The 21523-nt window shown below is 41.3% G+C and overlaps 1 protein-coding gene across 1 annotated transcript in view; it reads right to left on the bottom strand.

Moving 5' to 3' along the window:
- Window positions 1-1761: 1761 nt before the first annotated feature.
- The window catches only part of LOC111224361 (serine/threonine-protein kinase 4-like), a 31719-nt gene continuing 11957 nt past the window's right edge, over window positions 1762-21523 (bottom strand). The window contains exons 8-11 of the mRNA XM_022748820.1: window positions 21190-21321; window positions 20818-21025; window positions 8576-8727; window positions 1762-2248 (exon numbers count right to left, since the gene is read on the bottom strand). Coding sequence (XP_022604541.1) covers window positions 2090-2248; window positions 8576-8727; window positions 20818-21025; window positions 21190-21321 — 651 coding nt within the window. The 3' untranslated portion in view covers window positions 1762-2089. The remainder of the gene's footprint in view (window positions 2249-8575; window positions 8728-20817; window positions 21026-21189; window positions 21322-21523) is intronic.

The following is a 21523-nucleotide window of genomic DNA, read 5'->3' as shown; positions in this document are numbered from 1 at the left end:
TAGAGGAATGTTAGAAGTGGGGGTGAATCAGACCTGGGTCGACTCCAGCTCCGAGTCTGCGGCTCCTTGGCTCGTCTCTGGGACTCAATCTCTCTGAGTTTACTGTGCCAGATCACACTGATCAATCCAGGAAATAAAAGCTTTGTTGAATCTGTTCCATAAATTTTTTTTTTCTGCTTACATAGGAGAAAAAAGAGACGCGGGACACTGAAATAAAACCCCTAATTAAACACAGGGAAGGACAGTGGTGGCTGCACAAAGAGAAGATTAAACTTCCTTCCCTTCCAAACATTCTGGTGCGTTCACTTTCTAAACAATCAGTAAATTAAAACTTCGGCTTTAGACAATTAAATACAGCTTGAACGTCAGGTCAGTGGATCCCATTAGATGAAGTGGTGTCGCCGTGCCAACCATCATCATTGAACACGCCTATATTTTTAACCAAGTCATTTGAAAATAACGAAGATATGAAGAACATCTTTACTTTAATTCCAGCTCCCTGTAGTTAGTATTTACAGGCCGCGTATAGACATGTAATAAATGGTTTATAACACACTATAATGTGCAATATGCAGCTCTACATGTTTATTAAAGTAACAACTGTAACTCCTCCTGTGGACACACATAACTGATGCTGCTGTTAAACAAATACAAACACTTCAAAATCTGTTTAAACTACATTATTACTCTGTTATAAACCATTTATTACACGTTCCTATAGTGATTATAAACGCTACATGGACGTGTGACCAGAACAGATATATTTTTGTGTTTTTCTTTGTTTCACTTTTAATCATCAGATTTATTTTGACCCTCAGGTTGGGATCCACTGAGCTCGACCGACAGCTGATCCAAACAACAAACAAACAAAGAAAGAAAATGAGTCACACACAGAACTCAGGACCAACATGTTCATAAAGACGACTCATTAACGTCTGTGAGTCTGAATGTTCGTCTGGGAGCTTGTAAAACATTTTTAGGAAACAACAATGTCCTCATCATCGAGGCTTTAAGTGACTGTTTTCCATTAAAGGAGCTTTTTGTTTTTTAATGATTCCACTCCACATTGAAAAAGCCTGGAAAAGTCGCTCTACTGATGCGTGTGCAGTTTGCTGCGTGACGACACAGAACTGAGAGAAATCTAAGTGTCACTTTCTTTTTAGGAAAAACAAAATAAAAACAGCTACACGAGTAAAAACAGAAACCTAGAGACGTACCAGATTAAAGAAAATGTTTCTCATGAGCAACTTTAGAAGAGAAAGTTTAGACGAGGAAACTGATCACCATTCACGACTGAACAGGCTGGTGCTGTAGCAAACACATGTTCACTTCATCATTCACAGATGCTTTTCAAAGGTTAATAATGATCTGTGTTTAGAAAATAACAAGTTGTGACATAAAGGGTGAAATCACCTGCTGGAACAAAACCTCGTATCTTCAGAATATTTTACAAACGTTCAGGAGCAGGTAACATTTCTAGACGAGATACTTTTCTCCAGAGAGGAAACACTGAGCAGCAGCATCAGTGTTTACTACAGAACAGCTGATGGATCAATGAGGCGTACCTAAGCTGAAGAGTCAGCTGTTCACACGATCCTGTACCACATGATCAACAATCATCACTGCGGCTGAAGACGACAGTGGACAAGCTAAAAAAAACTGACAGAAACAGAAAGAAATCCAGATCAGCTGATGATGATGACGACGATGATGATGATGATGATGATGATGATGATGATGATGATGACGATGATGATGACGATGATGATGATGACGATGATGATGACGATGATGACGATGATGATGACGATGATGATGACGATGATGATGATGAGTCACAAAACAAGTTCTCAAAGATCTTCTCAAACAGGCCGAACAGAGGGAACCTCAAATCAAACGTCAGTGATTTCTGTCTCTCAGCTCTTTGGACGTTCTTCTGACATCAAGTCTCAGTTTAACAAACTCAGCGGCTCCATGATCATCAGAGGTTTCTTCTAAATCAGACGTCACATCCAGCTGCATCATCTCCTGAGCAGGAAACCTCAGCACCGTCTGAGCAGCTGCTGGTGAGGAGATCAGCTGGTTCTCCTCAGAAGTTCTGCTGCCGCCGTTTCTTGGCCTCGATGGCGTCCATGATGGGCTGCCTCTTGGCCTGGTAGCGCTGACGGATCTCCTCGATCTCCTGCTCCATCTGAGGGTCCAGAGAGGCGAGTCTCAGCCGCAGCTCCTCCACCGACCACGAGCTTACCTGAGGAAAGACACATGAAGCCGAGTCATCAGTAATCCTCTCACCTGTGTGAGGCGTGGAAACACACACACACACACACACACACACACACACACACACACACACTGTAACCTGAACCACCAGCGCTGCAACAAACTATTTTCATTATTGATTAATCTGCAGATTATTTTCTGAATGAACTGATTCATAATTCTGTTCATGAAATGTTTGTTATAATTTCCCAAAGACCAACGAGACTTTTTCCATCTGCTGTTTGTTCGGTAAGAAAAGTTAGAAATCACTTGACTGATTATCAATCAACTCATTAATTAATTGTTACAGTTCCATCACATTATAATGTTTTTAATCCCTGCATCAGTAATCTGGTAATGTGCAAAGATAATGTTCTTTTCTAAGTGACTTTGATCATTTAAATACATGTTCATCACTAAGATCATCATCATTATACTGAGGTGATTCTGTTTCATCAAACATTTACAAACATAATGAGGGAAAATATTAGAAACACGTTTCAACAACACGATCATCATGAAGCTGTTACAGGAAGAACGAGGCGGAGCTGTTCAATCCATTAAAGTTCTTATACAATAATGGAAATTTGAACATCTTTGATTCTGGGACACTCAAACTATCTGCAGATGAAGACCATGCAATGTGACAGAAAGCATCAGTCAAGCTACAAAATGGATGTTAAAGTAAGATTGTTTAGTCAGCTGCTGTTTCCACGGTAAAGAAGCTTGAAATGATCCAAAGCTTCACTTTCATTCTACCTTCATCATCATCATCACCTGTGTGCTTCCCCTCACTGCTGTCCAGGTTCACACTGACTCTGGAGTCACTTCCTCTGATTCAGCAAATTAAAAGCCCTTGGGAGAATTTCAAACCCTTACAGAGTCCATCATCCGACGGCCGGAGAGTCTGTTTCCACATTAAAGAGAGAGGCTGGTCTGTGTTCGGCCTCAGACCTGGAGCTGAAGCTCGTTACTCTCTGCACTAATGACGTCTCTTCCTGTGCAGGTGGAGGATTTCATGACTTGAATCCCGGAGATCAATCGGTACCGAGTCCATTAATGGACACTTAAGAAAATCTTTAGCACAACCCTAAAATATCTGATGCGTGACAGTGAGGTGTCTGATAAGTGGATCTATTTTAGTTCCTTTCAAAGGCTCCAGCTATTGACATTTACTCGATCTCTCTCTCTCTCTCTCTCTCTCTGTGCTGTGGGCCTCCGATAGGGACCTGGTCCGGCTTTAGCTTCGCCCCGGGGGATTCCTCCTCTCAGCTTTTACCAGCAGCACTTCGCTCTCAGGCTATTTATTACCCACAATCAATGGAGCTAAAATAACACTGGCGTCCTCGTCCACTACAGATAACCGTGAGGAGAGGAGGGAAGGTCCAACAACTGGGCGACACCAGGGTCAAGGTAAAACCGATACCGACCAAACCTCCCATCACCTTTAAGCCTGACGCAACACTCACTGTAAAACCCTCAGTGATCAGGATTATTCCTCTTACACATCAGAAACACTCAAACTAAAACATCCAGAGAAGCTTCCTCATAATCTCCTCGTCCCCCCCTCAGATCCGTGGTCAGTGTGTTTCAATCACTAGAATACGTCTGTTGTTCAGTGGCCTCCTCGTGCTGTAGCTCCAACACGCTAACAGAAGCAGCATATTTATTTTTATTAGGAAAATAGTGAACACACCTTTTCCACTGCAGAGCAACAGAAACACAGTGAAACACTCCGTCGACACGGCTGCAGTCGGAAAAGCTTTTTTATTGTTGCACCATCGTCGCTCGTTGCAGCTGAGTGTCGCAGCCGCAGTGTTTAAGTACAGAAAACACTTACAGTCATTAAACATTTAGCATTTGAGCTAACAGCTGACAAACACGCTCTCCTTCACAAACACACGTAGTGGCTGGAAGAGGAGTGAATGAATGAAAAGCAGAAGGTTTATATGAATGTTTCCTGAGCAGATCTTTTTTTTTCCTTGGACACAAAAAAACAGGAAAGAAGAAGAATATGGGAAATAACTTGTTGTTTTCTCTCACACTAATCACATTTGATTTTAATTAGCTATAATCAATAGTTTTCTATAAACAGAGGATCACTGGACAACTTGTATGTGAAAACAGTCGCTCACAGCTCCACGAAGCATCTCAGTGTCTTTCAACTCTTCCACTGTCTTCACCTGCTCAGCAGCAAACAGCCGTTAAAACAGCCGCTAAAACTCTGTTTTTCCAGGAGTTTCACTAGGTTTTAATTTCCTACACTTGTCTGAAGAAGATCAGCTGATTCTGCAAAGTGAAGCAAAATAACTTCCATAGTTGTGAGGAATAAACTGGACAAAGAAACGAAAGGTTCCAAATAAACAAAGAATAAAGTTAAAGATTTTAGAGATTTTAACTTAATACAAGCTGCACCAGCACAACAACGTTAAACATGTTTCATTTAAACACATGAACTCGTGTCTGACTGTCGTCTGTAGAACCAGAACCAGTTCTGCTCAGTGTTTCTTAGTCAATATGAAAACCAGCAGTCTACTAGGAGTTATGGGAAGACTGCTGAAACCACTGACAGGAAATCACACACACACACACACACACACACACACACACACACACACACACACACACACACACACACACACACACACACACCACACACACAACAACACACACCACACAGAACATGTCGCTAGATGGACGAGCTCATTAACTGGTCGACTGCGAGTCTGGCAGAAGAGAAACCAATTAAAGAAGAATAAAAGTAGACAGAGGAAGAAAAACTAGAGGAGAAGGGGAGGGAGGGAGATGAAAAAGGGGTGAGGGAGGGGGAGAGAGGGGAGAGAGGGGGGGAGGGAGGGGGAGAGAGGGAGGAGGGAGGGGAGGGAGGAGAGGGAAGAATGGAGCGATTGAGGGAGATCGGTTGTTCTGTCTCTTCTCATGAATAATGGAGGTTGTGCTCTGTGCTGTCGCAGGCTGAAGATGAAACTACAGATCAGATGGAAAATATTAAGACGAGGCAGCTGAAGCCAAACCAACTATATAACATATATTTGCCTTTTATTAAAATAGAAATAAAATGTAGAACAGAGCCAGGTTCACTGTTCCACTGCATGTGGAGGTATCATTAGTATTTATAGGAGATAAATAATTAACACAAAGATCTCCGTCTACCAGAGATTTGTTTTCTTGGTCACTGACGACTCTCATGACAGTCAGCTGGTTAATTACGGAGGCCCAGAAAGATCAACATAATACAAAAGTCACAACACAAATACATAAGTAGTGTGACTTTTGTATTTGTGTTGTGGCTTTCCTACTGTGTTGACCCTTCTGGGCCACCGTAGATAATCTCAGCCTATTAGAAGCCAAACATCTTATGGGGATACACTGGAAAAGTATTTATGGACGACATTGGGGTCTTTGGATCAATGACCTTTCTTCTTGCAGAGCGACTGAAAGGCTCATGTACATGATCAAACAGAAAAGTCACATTTTTCATAAAGTATAGGATTCATTTCTCAAATTTTAGGAATCACCTGACAACCTCCTTTCTTAATTTACCAAACGAGACGGTTTCTTTCCTTTTAAACTGTGTTTGTTTGTTCTGGTTTACAGGTATGTAGGTACGCATATATATGTGTTAACATATGTTTACATGTTTAGGTAATTTATTAATTATCATTTTGGAAACCATCATTGTTGTTGTTGTAGAAGCTGGTGGCTTTCTGCTCATGTGTGGGGGTTTGACTTGAAGGATAAATCCAAACCACTGGACGAGTGACGAACATGTTCAAAAACAATAAAGAAAAGTGATACAAAAAAAAAGAACTTAATGTTTGACTTCTACTCTGCTGATATAATTACTGTGACTATGGTATTTACCTGAGAAGGTCTGGTGATACAGGAAGTGTCTCCTTACACAGTGAAATTAAACTTTCAGTTAAAAAGATGTACATGTGAGTTTTGGACCAGGCAACATGTCCCAGATTACTGTATTAAAAAAACATCTGGTAGCAAAATACAAAAATAGCAGAGTAGACGGATCTAAAATTAAACAGTCAGCATGAAGCCGTCAACGAGCTGCCTCCAAGTATTAAAGACCCCGGAAGAAATGAGCTTTTTATCCTCACATTTGCAAGTCTGATGGAACAACAAATCCCCCGGGAGGATTTGTGTCTTCGATAAAGCCTCGGCTCTAAATGCTTGAGTAAAGCACACAGGTACGTTGTGTTTTTACCTTCATTGTTAAGATGCTGTGAGGTCTCTGAGCGCACACAGTCACTGTGATCTCAGCTGGGTGTTTCAAAATAAGACACAAACACAAACAAAGACTAAAAACAGCAAAAGACGTCGAAATTAAAAATAAGACACTGGTTTCAAAACCGTCACACAGTCTTTCACAAAATGACTCTTTATCATTTGATTATTTGCTTTTTTTTAAATGAAGATGAAGAGCTGGATGAGACTCATCGCTCACAGCTGTTAATAACGAGACACTTTGTCCATTACGTGTAATGAGACTGTCACTGTCTGGACATTTGGTAAATAATGACAAACAGCACGGACAGATGTCAAACACGCCTCAAGGATTTTATAAAGTTTCTCTGTGGATCTGGGCTCGACCTGATGAACCAGGAATCGTCATTTAAACGAGGTTTGAAATAATAAAGATGTTTATATTAACTAATGACAGTGATGGCCGACAGCGTGGATGTGAATGTCTGAGAAAACTCTTTCTTCTCTTCCTCTTCTCAAATACACAAAACCTGAGGAACCGTGAACTGAACCAAATCTGCTTCCTGTCTGACATCACTGTGAGATGATGTGCTTACTGTAGGTGTCACAGCACTGAGCTATGATACACCTCTGTGTGTGTGTGTGTGTGTGTGTGTGTGTGTGTGTGTGTGTGTGTGAGACAGCATGTGAACATTTTAAAGTATTAACGATCCAGGAGAACAAGAGTGAAAATCGGGGTCACCGCACGGTTACCTGTCACTGTCTGTTAGAGTAACATCTTCAAACGCACACTGACACACATCTGAGTCTCAGTAACACTACACACAAAACACACACACACACAGTCACATACATTCACATCACCATGGTACACACACACACACACACACACACACACACACACACACACACACACACACACACACCTTTGTTCTTTTATGGAGGCGAACACTCAGACGACTCTTTGCTGATACGACGTCACAGATTTCGACATTTCACAGCATTTTACCTTCAACCACTAATAATTTCTGCTGTTTAAATGAATCATGTTCATTTTAAAAATCCCAGCTAATTGTCTGAGGAACAGATTCATTGCTCTGATTTCCTCTTCAGCTGTGGTTTGTGGTTTGTGGCGGAGGAGAGAGAGGCGTCAGTGTCCTCTGAGTGTCTGGAGCTGAGCAGCAGTGTGGTCTCTGGTAAGAGAAGCCACCGCGCTTTAAAAGGTCACATATTTAATATTTAATTCCAACAGCAGCCATTTGTCCTGCTTAAATGTCCCTGAGCAAGACAAACAACCTCTGCTTCCTAACTGACTGTAATCTGCTCTGCACAGAGGCACCGGCTCACTGCTCTACAACATGAAGGCACTCGCAGCGAAGCATCAACCCTGATAATCATTTATTAAAACAATTTACAGCAACAGAACTTCACAGAAAAACTGACTGTGAGAAAATAAGACCTTTAATCGGGATTTTAAAACCTCAGATGGTTTTGAATTGAAATTATTTATGATTATTTATGAATTCCTTCACACATTAGAGGAAACACAGACCAGCAGCCAGAGGACAGGAGACCAGGTCTGAACTACAGCTGCTTCACAGTTCACTCATTCCTCTACAGTGACCACAACACAACGTGACCGGAGGTCAGAGCGAGTCCACGTGGGTTCATTCAGGTTTTAGACACACTGACATGAGCAGGACCCGACTGGACCGGGTATAACTGGGCCCCAGGACGCCTTGGGACCCGGGTCTCCATTACATGAAACCAGGGAAGTGATGGTTTCAAATTTTCACAATCATGTTATTGTGGCCAAAAATATTAAATACATCATGATTCTGCAACTTTAATGAGATACTGAGATTAGAGATGAAACACAATTAAACCTAAAAAACACTCAAACATGAACCACGTTCATTATATCAAGTGATAAATAAAGTGAAACACCATAAATATGAGCCGTGGGTTGTTCGATGGTTTCTCACTGAATAACTTCAAAAGCAGCAAAATTACTGCACGCACGCACGCGCGCACGCACGCGCGCACACACACACGCACACACAGAGAGCTTCTAACTCACCACTTCCAGATCTCCTTCTCCGGGCAGTTTGCGGTTGTCTGCGTTGTTTTCTCCTCTTCCTCCTCCGTCGTTGTGGCTGTTCGCCTCCTTCTCTTTCTGCTCAAAGTACTCGAGGAAGGACGGCTTCGCCGGCTGCATCGTCTCGTCTCTCCCTGTAAAACAAACATTTACTTTATCACAGCTGATTCACAGGAAATAGTTTTGGATCATATTTAACGTTAATGTGAAACACAAACACGAGCAGTGCCACTGAAGCGTGGCCCCACCAGAACATGGGCCCCGCTGCCGTCCTCTCAGGAGGATGTAGGCAGATGAAATACTCTCTGCCTTCACACAGATACTCAGCTTCTAACTGCAGTTTTGTTCTTAGTCGCTGGCGACTAAGTTCAAATACTGCGCCATGAAAAGCACCAAGACGGTGGTGAATATATTTTTAGAAGCATTGTACTGGGGAGTCTCCGATTGATCGGCCGCCAATCACGATCGCCTGATTTTCATTAAAAACGTGATCAGTAGATCAGAATTATTGCTTCTGGTTAGCGATCGCCTTCAAACCGATCACCTGTGGTTAATACTCAGGTGTCTGCAGCTGAGAGAGTCACTGTGAGCTGTGCAGTGTGGCCCCGCCTCACGACGGGCCGCCAAAACTAAACAACATGTCGGCCGTGTGGAACTTCTTACAAAGTGTGAGACACTGATACAACGTACGCCATCTGCAAGGCAGGACGAAGATGATCAGTATCAGCCGATCGCTCTCATACATGATCGGTATGTGATCGCCCCTTCATCGTACATCTACAGTCAACAATCTCCCTCACTGCACCATCTCTGCAGATTCTCCTCCAGGCTGCAAGAGGCTGCAGCTGCAGTTAGTAAAGGAAGTGGGGAGGGGGCAGGAGCAGAGTAAACACATGGTTTTACCCTTTCTGTGTGAACACAACCAGGACAGCAAACATACTTTCACTAAAGGCCAGATACAAGCCGGGTGCGAGCTCTGTTTTAACCCCACAGTTAAAGCAACACTCGTCCATCATGAGACAATGAGTTAGCAAGCTCCTGCAGTAGCAGCTTTACTGTAGAGGGCCATATGAGCACAAGTCAGTCCACAACTGGATATAATATAAATATCCTTTTACAACTTAGACAAGACTTTTTAACACGTCTAACACCTTCTTTCTTCTTTTTGGAAAATCAAAATATAATTTGAGATTTATTGATGTTTTTTTCAGATTTTTTCTTAAAGCTGAATTAAAAAAAAACATAATAAAAATGAAATCTACAGGGAGATAAACATAAGAAGCTTAATCACAAACGTGCCACAGACAACAGAGCAACACCAACAATCCTATCCTTGATTCTGTATGATAATGAATGGGACATAATAACAGTGGGAGTGATGATGTGATGTATGTGTGTGTGTGGATGAAGACAACATGAAAGTGTTAGTGTGTGTGGAGCTGCTGAGACACTGGTTCACTGGACAAACCCTCGTCTCTAATTTTGCCCAGATGAGTCGAGCAAATCACTGAGTTCAGCTGTTCCACTCATGGCTTTAACAATGTGTTGTGGTGTAACTGCAGTCTCCACTCCTACAGTACGGACACATCGAGTGTGATCACATACAGCCGCACTGTGAAAACAGTTGCTCAAACAATCCATACTCTCGACTTTATTGTTTTGTCGTCTTATGTAAAAAACAGATTCAAAGCCACATGTTGCCACATCTGAATCCCTTCCAGCTCCTGGAGAGGTTTCAGATATCAATCACTTTATCATTCTCTCTCTCTCTCACACACACACACACACACACACCTACACACACACACACACCTACACACACACACACACACACACACACACACAGGGTGCATTCATTAGCATCTTTAGCTAAATGTCTTAAAACATAAATCAGTGTATCTACATACGACAACATGATGCTACTACGAGCTGAACTCAGCTGTTCAGTCTGGAAGCTTCTGTGTTCATTAACTTTTTCCACTCATTTATTAAGTTTCTTCCTTTTATCTGTCTGAATCTAATATGATCTAATATCTAATGTGAATCATCTGCTCAGTATTTAGATGTTTCAGTTTTGGTCATTAGTGGACGGGAAACCCAAAATGTCAGATACATTTGGAGCTAAAAAACTTAACAAACAAAACAGTTTTATAAATGCGGAACAAACACAGTGTGAAACACCATTAACAAACGAATGCATTTTGTTTTACAAACACAAAATGTTCCTATGAAACAGAAACACGACATATTTCTAATTATCATGCTTCAGAAACAAAAACTAAAACGTATCACGGCTTTTGGCTCAACCTTTCCACTGTAATTGTCCCTCCACAACAGCAGGTGGCGCTACGAGCCAATTTAAATGCAGCGGCACGTTGAGCCGAGCAGATTGAACCGCCACTGCCAAAAGTTTATGACGGCGTTGTGTGAAGCTGTCTGAGACTGACTGATTCTAACTCTGGTTTGATTGACCAACCAGACTTCATCAATTTAGTAATTCTTCAAGAAGAAATGACAAATATTTGATGGTTCCTGGTTCTAAAATGTGAGAATTTGCTGCTTTTCTTGGTCGTACATTATAGTAAAATTAATATTTTGGTGTTTTTTAAACAAAACATCTGAGGATATAGTTTTCTGATGTTTTAAAGATCAAACGATTCATTCAGAAAATGATGTTAGTTGCAGCACTGATGGTAAATTCAGGTTCACTTGCTGCAGGTGGATCTTAAGGTGTCTGCCTCCTGGTGGTTAAACTCCAACAGTACAAACAACCACCTGTCATCAAACCTTTACAGTGTATTTGTCAGAACCTGATAGTCACCAAGCAGTTATTTCTGCTGTGTGTATTCTTAGCTTGGTAAAGCAGATTAATGCAGAGACACTAAGACGTTAGCTCACTTCAGCATTCTCCTATATCTCATCACCGATCTTGTGGCTCTGTGGTTTGTTTTCATTCTTTCCGCTGCGAGGTGCCGCCGCTCGGGATTACGCTGCCAAGAACACGGAGCTTGGAGAAGTCATTGTTGGAGGAAACCAGCAGCGGTTTTTCCCAATATGGAGTTTTTTCAACATCAGATGACAGAAGGTCGGACACATAAAAATCCATGATCTAATGTGTCTTTGATTCCAGTTTGTTATCTGGTGTTGTCGGGTAACTGGAGCAATTATCTGGCAGGTCAGAGACTCTTTCCAACTGCGCTTCATACTCCTATAAACTGTGACCTGCTGTGCTTTGTTGGTTGCTATGCCGACCCCATGTGGAGGCAAGCAACCGTGGTGAGCAGCGTTTCCTGTGTCTTGTGTTTATATACTTCTGGATGTACACGCTCTGATAGAGTCTGTGTTGGGAACTTATTACTGTGATGACTCGCATCACAACTGTATCAATGACACACGTCTTCAAGAGGAAAGGTCAAAGGTGAAGAAGCCCACGCAGTGATTAAAGTGAGATGATCGATGCAGAAACAACCGCAACGAGTTCTTCATCGAACATCTTCACAATCTCAGGAACGTGAACGCAGCTCGACCAGCGGCCAGATGCATGAAACTCAGACTCAAACTATGTGTAACATAACAACATTACACAAAACCAGAATTATGAATATACATTATTTTCATCAGGATTATAAAACCGTGCGTTCGCATCTCAGATTGGCGGATGTGGGCGAGCCTCGTTTCACTCCTTCATTTAGCCATAAATGGATGAAGACGTAGAAAGAAGAAGAATTTCACTGATTGTGAAACTGAAGTATTTTACTTTAGTACAATCACTCTGATGTAAAGTCCTGTTTCACTGTGAACTTCACATTAGCACTAGAGACTCTTAATGAGGCTCCAGACTCTAACACTGTGATCAGTCAATATTAAAACAGTATGAAACCGTTACAGAATGACTCACAATAAATAATGATATTAAACGATGAAGGAAACATTAAGCACAAACACAATTATTTCTGTTTATGAATTGTAAAAATTGTAAAACTTATAATGATGATAACGAATGAAGCTCCGTGAAGTTAGTTATTTTGTTTTCTGTTAAATCATGAGTCTTAGTTTATTTTGTATTTTCACTGTTACGTGGATCTCTTGAGAAACCGTGTGTTCACGTGGTCAAAGGAATGAGTTTATAAATGCTAATTTATAAACATGTTGTACAGATCATTGATGCTTCAGGCCCCAGGATTCTTCCAAAAAACTACGAACATGAGAAAGTGTGAGACCGGAGTATTCACGGTGCTCAGGCTCCACCTGAGTCTCTGAAACATGATTTTTCACTTTAAACTTCAGCCTGAGACAAAAACATGAAGTCGAGTGCTCTGACTCGCCAGGACTCTGACAAACATGGGGGACACTTGCTAAACTTCACCTCACATGGTGCTGGTCCAATTTTAATGGAGCCCAGTTTAAATGTTTTATAACACATTTTAAATAAACTACATTTTTGAGCAGATTCTTCCACGCACCCTGACCCACGACATGCGCATCGTGGTCCGAGTCTGAATCACCTGCCATGTGGTCAGTGAGGAAGGAAACACACACCTGACAAACCAAAGTGAACAACAGAACAAAAACATCTGGTGACATGAACGGCGTCTGCTGCGTGAACGAAGGACAATGAGAAGAAATGTAGAGAGAGAAGTTGCATGAATTTTTTTACTTGCCCTTTTCTCAGCCTGAAAGTGAATCTTGTGTTTTTCAGTAAACAGTAAACAGCGGAGAGATGAGGAGACGAGGGGAGCTGAGTGACGCACCATGATTCATGAGATAGCTTCAATTTTCTCATTAATTTAAGCAGCTCAGTCGCTGCCACACCCAGACGCCTTTTTCTAATGAATAGATTCTCGTGACATTTAGGGCCTTTGTCATTTTTCCACATTCTGATAACAGATGGAGAGGATGGAAAAGAAGAGGGAGTGCTCGGATCGTTTTACTGGAACGTGAACTAAAATGATTTTATTTCAGTTGGGTGATTAATTATAATCCTGAATTGTATCCCTGCACAGACACTGAAGGTCGGAGATGCCGTCTGACTGTCCTGAGCCGCTCTGATCAGCTGATCAGCCAAAAAGACAAAAGAGTCATAAAAAGGTTTCTTCCATTAGTGTTTGTCACCCACTAACAAGCCCATTATTTGGCTCCATCTGCTCTGACACTGACCAGTCAGATCAAAAATCACCTCACAGCCGTCACATCACTGCAGGACGTCGACACGTTTGTGCGAATAGCGAATAAAAAAAGTAGAAATGTTGTTTTTTCTCGTGGCGGAGCTTTGTAGAAGTTTAAACCTGTAATGACTGATATTTTTATCACCTGTGAGCAGCGGGAACAAACTGTGATCACCTGTTGATATGTTGAACTTGTTTGTGAATAAGTTACTTGTTTCTCCCTCATGTTCAGCAGCTGCTCTGACTGAGTCTGTCTGCTGTTTGCTGCTGAGCAGGTAGAGGAAAGGCTCTTTACAGCTGTTTCTCTGAAAACATCTGTCTGCTGCTGCAACTGAAAACGACGCTATGAGAGCGGAGAGTATGAACCAGATCAGTGAAGTTGTGTCTGCAGTTCCTCTAACGACCACTAGAGTCTGGCTCCAACAGTGAGTCAGTCCCCATAGACTCCCATGTTAAAATGTCCAACTTTACAGCAGAAATAAACATGTTTACAGCCTGGTACAAAAACTGTTTTGGTCTCTAGAGCTGATTTCCTCCTTCATGACACCTGTTTATATAACTCACCTGTTTATATAACTCACCTGTTTACATTTTAATAAGGACTACAGTTATGGAGGATTGAGGGCGTGGCCTCTTTGAGTGACAGGTGGGCGAGTTTATGCTTGCACACACTCAGCTCCTCACATGCCCCTCCTCTTTGCCCATATTTTGATTAACTGGGAGTTAGGGGCGGAGTCAGGCTCTGCCAAGATGGTGACTGTGTAGCAGCTCACTCTGAGCTTCAAAACCGCTCTTCAGAAAACTGTGGGTGACGTCACAGAGACTGCGGCCATCTTTATTAACAGTCTAAGGTCTGCACAGATAAGCAATAAGCTGAAACTCACTATAAAGCTCTGTGAGGCCGAGGGAGCTGCAGGTTCAGCTGATAATTGTCTGTAGGTTCATCACTAACAGAGACTCCTTTTACATGGTCACATTGTTATACGACACACTGTTGTATATTTAAAAATAGCTATGTATATACTGCAGCTATTATACCTGCTGTAAAGTGATATTGGACTCTACAGTATCCAAAGTCAATCAGATCAAATTTGCTAAATTGTTTTAACAAGTAAAATTACAACATTTCCCTCAGTGGGATTAAAGTCTGTTAATGTCTTGGTCACAGAAACGCTGCAGCCTCTAAAACCAGCCTGTAAAGTAAAGGTTTTACACAGCTTGAATTTAAGTTGAAGGCCGAACCGGAGTGGGCTCTAGAGAGGACCATCTGCTCCTGCAAGTTCCCCAAAGAAAAACTAAAACTAAAACAAAACCAAACTTTAATGAAGCTCAGAGCCGTGAGAGCTGAGCAGGTACAGAGAGCTACTAGATCATTTTAACTAAGGCTCTTACACAGACGGAACCAGAAAGTACACTATTGTTTTTAAAGACTGCGTTTGCAAAGTTCACTGTGCTGTTTGCACTTGCAAGCTTTACAAGAAAAAGAGAGCTAAAGACTCTTGAAGTGTAAATGTTAAAGTGTAATGTCACTGTGTCGAGAGATCAATGCATTTAAACATCTGAACTTTGTTGAGGCTCAGAGGTGGAAAAACTTTTAAATTATTAATATTAAGTCAACATAATGGTTCACAAGCATTTCAAACAACAAATGTAACGTGTGAATCACCCCGTTGCCGTTCATGTAGAGACAGAGGAAAAGTGACTAAGGTTGTAACTGCAACTTCTGTCATTTGTTTCTGTGCCTCGGTTTGTGTTTTATTGCTGGAGGAAGCAACAAAAGAAGAAAAAGGCTTTAAAATAAAACCCTAAAATGATCTCATGAGCTCAGCTGTAATAAATGTCTGAGCTGATATTTTAAAACAGCACTATACTTCCCTCAAAAGACCTTACTATTGTTTTTTGGCATAAAACTCAGAGCCTGTGACTTTAAATTTGAAGAAACAGCTGCTGTCAGAAAGATTTCTATGAGAGATCTGTGACAACAGAACGGACTGAGACGATTCAACATTTCAAAGATCTTAATCTTTTAATTTATCTGTGCTTTAAATATTGAACTGTATTCTTGGTGAGTCTGAGTGAAGGGTTTAGGCGCTGACCATGAACCACGACGTCTCTGGTTCAAAACGCTGAGTCTGAACTTTGTCGAGGCTCAGAGACGTGGGAGACGCCTCTACATGAAAGAATTTTAAACTCTATTGTTCTTAGATATCTCTGCTTCTTCTGCAGTGGATCTGTGTGTTATTGTTGGACATCATTACATTATAGCAGCTCCATAGAAAACCTCTTACTGTTTGATTCCGACAGACTGACATCAAAATGTAACTTCAACCATTTTTAGAATAAATCAAACAGTTTCTCTAAATAAACTCCAGACTCAGTGTAACATCAGAATATCTACGTCTTTGTCTGAAATTGATGATTACTCCTTACATCGATACCCTGTGTATATTCTGGACTTAGAGATTATACAGCACAGAAAGTAGACTTCTTTTAAAACTCATCACAAACTGGTAAAACTGTAGATGTCTGAAGTTCTATCAGTATGTTATAAAATTCACTGAGTTTTTATTCCTCCCTTGTTCTGTCCGTCCGTCTCGTTCTCGTGGACACGATATCTCAGTAACACCTGGACAGAACTTCTTCAAATTTGGCACAAACATTCACGAGGACTTGAGGATGAACTGATTAGATTTTGATGGTCAAAGGTCAAGTTTGTGATGCGTAACAAAACACTTTTTAGCCATTACTGAAGCCTTCACACAGCAGTTATAACAATGTTCCACGTAAATGGTTCATAGTTTCTGTGACTCTGGATAAACAGAAATGCAATCTGAAACTGGTCTGGGTGGAGGAGGGATACAACCATGACGCGGCCATTCTAGTTTCCTTTGTAATAAATAAATGAAAACGAAGAAAACCTAAATAAAAAAACTAAATAACAGAAATGAGAAATCAACCGCTCTAATGTCATCTGCAAAACACATCTAAACACTAAGTGGATCAAAGACGTGTTCTGAACACTGATGGAGGTTTTATTGGTGGATTCTGGTTTTAATATCCTGCTGGTAACATTAACATATCGGCCATTTAATAAATCCTGACTCTGAGTGAGTCGGAGAAGCGGCCAGACGACAATGAGCGATGAGAGCGACAGAGAGGTTTCTAACATGGATTCAAGTGAGTGAGGGTTAGTGGCTAATTAGTGTGAATTAAAAGGCTTTTTATTATTCAGTGCCATTACGAGAGGATGGATTTCTGATCTAATACCTTATCCTGAACCTCAGGGCCCCTTCAGCATCAGACCATGGTCATTAATTTGGGACACACACACACACAAACACACACAGGCCGATATACACACAACTTTGTCCAAAAACACACAGACATTCAAGCACAGGCATAAAAGGACACAACAGAGAAATACACACTCACACAGACACACAACTGAAGGATATTGGGGTACTAATGTAATTATAAACTCTAAATGTTCCTGTGTTAATGCAGTTTAAACTGCCAGCAGTGGAGATCCATGCTAACTCAATAGTAGGACATCAGACAGGAGACAGTGTGTGTGTGTGTGTGTGTGTGTGTGTGTATTTATGAGTATGTGCGTCAGAGATTTATAAGTTTGTCGATGTGTTTGTGCTGAGGCAAAGGACTTGGATGATCCTGTGTGTGTGTTTGTGTGTGTGTGTGTGTATTTTTATTTATTTTTTTTACATATACATATCTATACTGTCAAGTACCCACGTTTATATATATATATATATATATATATAAACACATACATACACACAAATGCACCCACATTCAAACATATACACACCCATGTACGTATATATGTATACAAAAATGAATAAAATAAAATGTATTATTAATATATATCAATAATAAATAAAAGGCTTTGATATTTCATTTTTAGAATTAAACCTGTTGCTACAGTTTCATGTTTACAACTGAAATCATCTTCTTTAACATGAGCTGCCTGATGTTTCACTGACATTTGTATCAAGTATAATTACTCAACTACTTTTGCTTAATTTGAGGCAGGTTCATATCTACTGTCATCTTAATGTCTCAAATGTGTCGTCATGTCTGAATGAAGCCGTGAGGAACATGAACATCTGTCTGACCAAAACCATCAAGTTAACAGAGAGATAACGTCGGCCATGTTGCATCATCAATGTGTGAAACTTCAGTTAATGTGTGTGTGACTGTCACACGTGTCTATGTTTACATCAGCATCATTAAAAGGTGTGGAGTCCCCCTGTCTGCTGGTACTCTGCAGATGCTCATCCCCATCACTTCTGACTATTCTGTCTGTTTCAGCAGGACACTACAGGGCGGGAAATTACCCCTGTGACAATCAAAATGCTGCTCATTGCCTCCAGGGGCTGTTAACGCTGCCACACTCCCGTGGATGCAACATAAATCTCATGAGATGTGGTGCAGCTTGTAGGAGTTGTGATATCATGACGTAATCTCACACAGTCACTTTGTTTTCATCAGTGAAGCACAACAAGTGTTCTGGTGGTGGTTAGACAAAAAACACACACACACACACACACACACACACACACACACACACACACACACACACACACACACACACACACACACACACGCTGTAGTCTCACTGGGGTTAATTCTTTGCGTATAAAAACAAACACATAAAACACACCCACAGACTGCCAGCACTGATGAACACAGTCCAACTGTTACTGAGACTTTTTCCAAAAGCTTTAATCCATCCAACGCCTACAACTCCCACACTGCAATAAAAAAAAGACTCCAACAGGCTGAAGCTGCACAATCAAATCTCTGAATAAATGTTAATGTTTTCATTGCATGAAGTGGAATCCTGACACGAGTCTGTTGCCCTTCAAATACCCTCCTCACCCTCAGACCGTAGACCAGGGGTCTCCAACCTGTTTTACTCTGAGAAATACTGACAAAACAAAAGGGGCTGAGAGCTCCTCATGTCTGATATTACTGCTCACATTTATTCACATATCGTATCAAAACACTCAAACTGATCTCCATAACCAATCAGATGAATAGGATCATTTATCAAGTCATCAGATATCAATATTCAAAACTCACATTTTGTACCAAAAACATCTGAAACCCTGAGTTGTTCAGTCAGACCTGAACACACAGACATGAAAACACCACTGCAAATAAATGTCTATAAGTCTGATGGTAAACCAGAGAAAACAGAAGCTCGTCGGTCAGTGATCGGAGATAGTTCAGTACATCCAATGGTACAAAACAAACAGGAAGTTGAAAGTGATAATTCAGTTCACTTCATTCTCCAAAATGTAAATAAACATGAGCTTTAAAAAACAAAGTTCAAGTTAAAGCCCACAGCTTCACTCACTTCAGGTTATATCTGTTGTGTTATCAGAGGAGTTGCTATCACTGCATGTCGCCTACAGCTGATCTGATGTAAACAAACCTGACAGTAACTCATTTGACTGACAACTGACACAACTGCATTTACTGAGTGAAGTCGTGTTGCTTAAAGTTTGAACTCTGCGTCCAGGGTTTGATTGGAGACCTCTGCCACTGACTGCTGCTGTTTGACCACTTGTCCAGGTAGTTTATCTGTCCTCCCACTGTGTCCTCTGATGTCTGCACTATAACAAACACATGACAACAGTGCGGCAAAGACACGAGGTGTTGCTGCAGCTGGTCACCTGGCTAACTGTACATTGAGGGATTCTTCATTAACATGTAAAGTTAACGGTTTCTACAAAAGCTGCTTCAGTTTAATTTAAAACCACTCCTCAGCAGAACAGATCTCAGGACACTTTAACTCTATATTTAAGGACCTTCCACTTCTTTGGTCCTTTAGTGACGTCTGTGATTGTCTGTGAGGGTTAGGGTTAGGGTCTGTGTTTTGTTGTACTCAGGTCTCTCTTTTGAAAGAGATCTTCAGTCAAAGAGATTAACACACAGGTTCTTTACAGGTTCTTAGGTTTTTCAATCTTCACATTATGAATTTAAAGTTACTGTATTTACCATTACAAACAGTGAGAGAGTGAAACTTGTACTGAGTTAAACAGTGGTATCAACCACTTCATCAGATGTTTGAAGGCAACTTCCTGACAGTAAATTTAGACATTACTGATTTACAGGTTGACGACCCAAAATGCATCACTCTCTCTGAGAATACCAGAAACTCACAATAACACTGAATGGTGAATCTCGTTGACCGTCAGGCCACTGAAGGAGCGTCGAAGAGACGGAGCTCACGGCCAAACGGAGAAGCAGCAGAGCTCAGGACTCCATGAACATTAATCTACAGATTCTTTTACATTACTTACACATTATTTATTAAAACAGTGAGAACGGAAACACAACTTTGAAAGTCATTAGATGCTGTTGTTCATTTCCTGCCCTTTAGCTCATCTGCAAGAAGATAATGTCTGACACACACTGACACACACACACACACACACACACACACACACACACACACACACACACACACACACACACACACACACACACACACAATGATCCTCCAGTTCCTTGGTGTGTGTGTGATGGTCACACTGCGCCCTCTAGTGGATAAAAAACCAACAGCTGTTTCATGATTTTGATGATTCATGGACTTTTTGTCTCTTTGTTTTTTGAGAAAATAAAAGTGGGAACTAATGAAACACAAAAACATTTAGTGTCAGTGATGATAATGAGGTATGTAGTGCCGCTGTACTACCTCTGTCTCCTCCCACTGTCAGACGTGATGACCTGTGTATGTGTAACACACCTCGACACGTGTGGAAGTGCATTTCTGGATGATTTGTCACCATCATTATCTTCACTATAGAATTCAGGCCTGTGCAATAATGGTCAAAAAATCAACCTCCACTGATTTCAAGCTTGGCCTTGATTCACGATTTCAATTTATTTTTTTCAGCATATAGTGACTTTATGCACAGGACATGCACCACCTGCTGGACTCTCATCATTACCTGTATTTATAAATATCATGTCATCACATTCAAGCTGTAGACTGTCACCAGACTGTAACTATCACAGTTTCCGACTTACTTTTCATGGTCCCGTCCACTTCCTCGTCCTCATCGTCAGAGTTGATCACCATGGTGCCCAGCTGCAACTGCATGGTTCCCGTGTCCTCGTGTTCGATCATAGTCCGTGTCGTACCGCTAGGCGAACCTGCTGAACCAGCAGCCCGGATGGTCCCCGAGTCTCCGGTCCCCGCCCGCACCATTGTCCCGTGGTCGACGTCATCATCGTCCTGAAACACAAGCAGAAAGTGACGTGTTACTTCACCTGGATCACTGAACTGTGACTGTGATTACTACCAACAGAAAATATGATTGTATTTGTTTATGTTATGATGTAGTGCGTAATGTTTTGAGCACTACTGCAGCAGAGGATAAGGAGAGTTCATGTCTGTACCGAGTTGTCATCATCCTCCGCATCCTGCTCTCTCTGCTCCGCCTCCTCTTGTTTCTTCAGTTTGATCTCCATGGCGTCTGTGATCAGGGCTCGGAGGACGGCGCTCTGCTTGGCTGACTTGATAAATGGATGCTGAAGGGACAACAAACATGAGAGAGAGAGAGAGAGAGAGAGAGATTGACTGACTGATGAGAAAAGAAACGTGACAACACATTTTCTATTTTCCTGACCAACATCAATAAACAGTCAGGCACTAAGCCAAAGTCAATGTGCCGTCATATAGAAAATATATAAATATAAATACACAAACACAAATTTAAATGGACATAATAGA

The sequence above is a fragment of the Seriola dumerili genome, unplaced genomic scaffold, assembly GCF_002260705.1.
Source record: "Seriola dumerili isolate Sdu_G_001 unplaced genomic scaffold, Sdu_1.0 BDQW01000133.1, whole genome shotgun sequence".
In the NCBI taxonomy this organism is placed as follows: Eukaryota; Metazoa; Chordata; class Actinopteri; order Carangiformes; family Carangidae; genus Seriola; species Seriola dumerili.
Note: the sequence above shows the minus strand (reverse complement) of the source record. Positions and strands in the feature narration are given on the sequence as shown.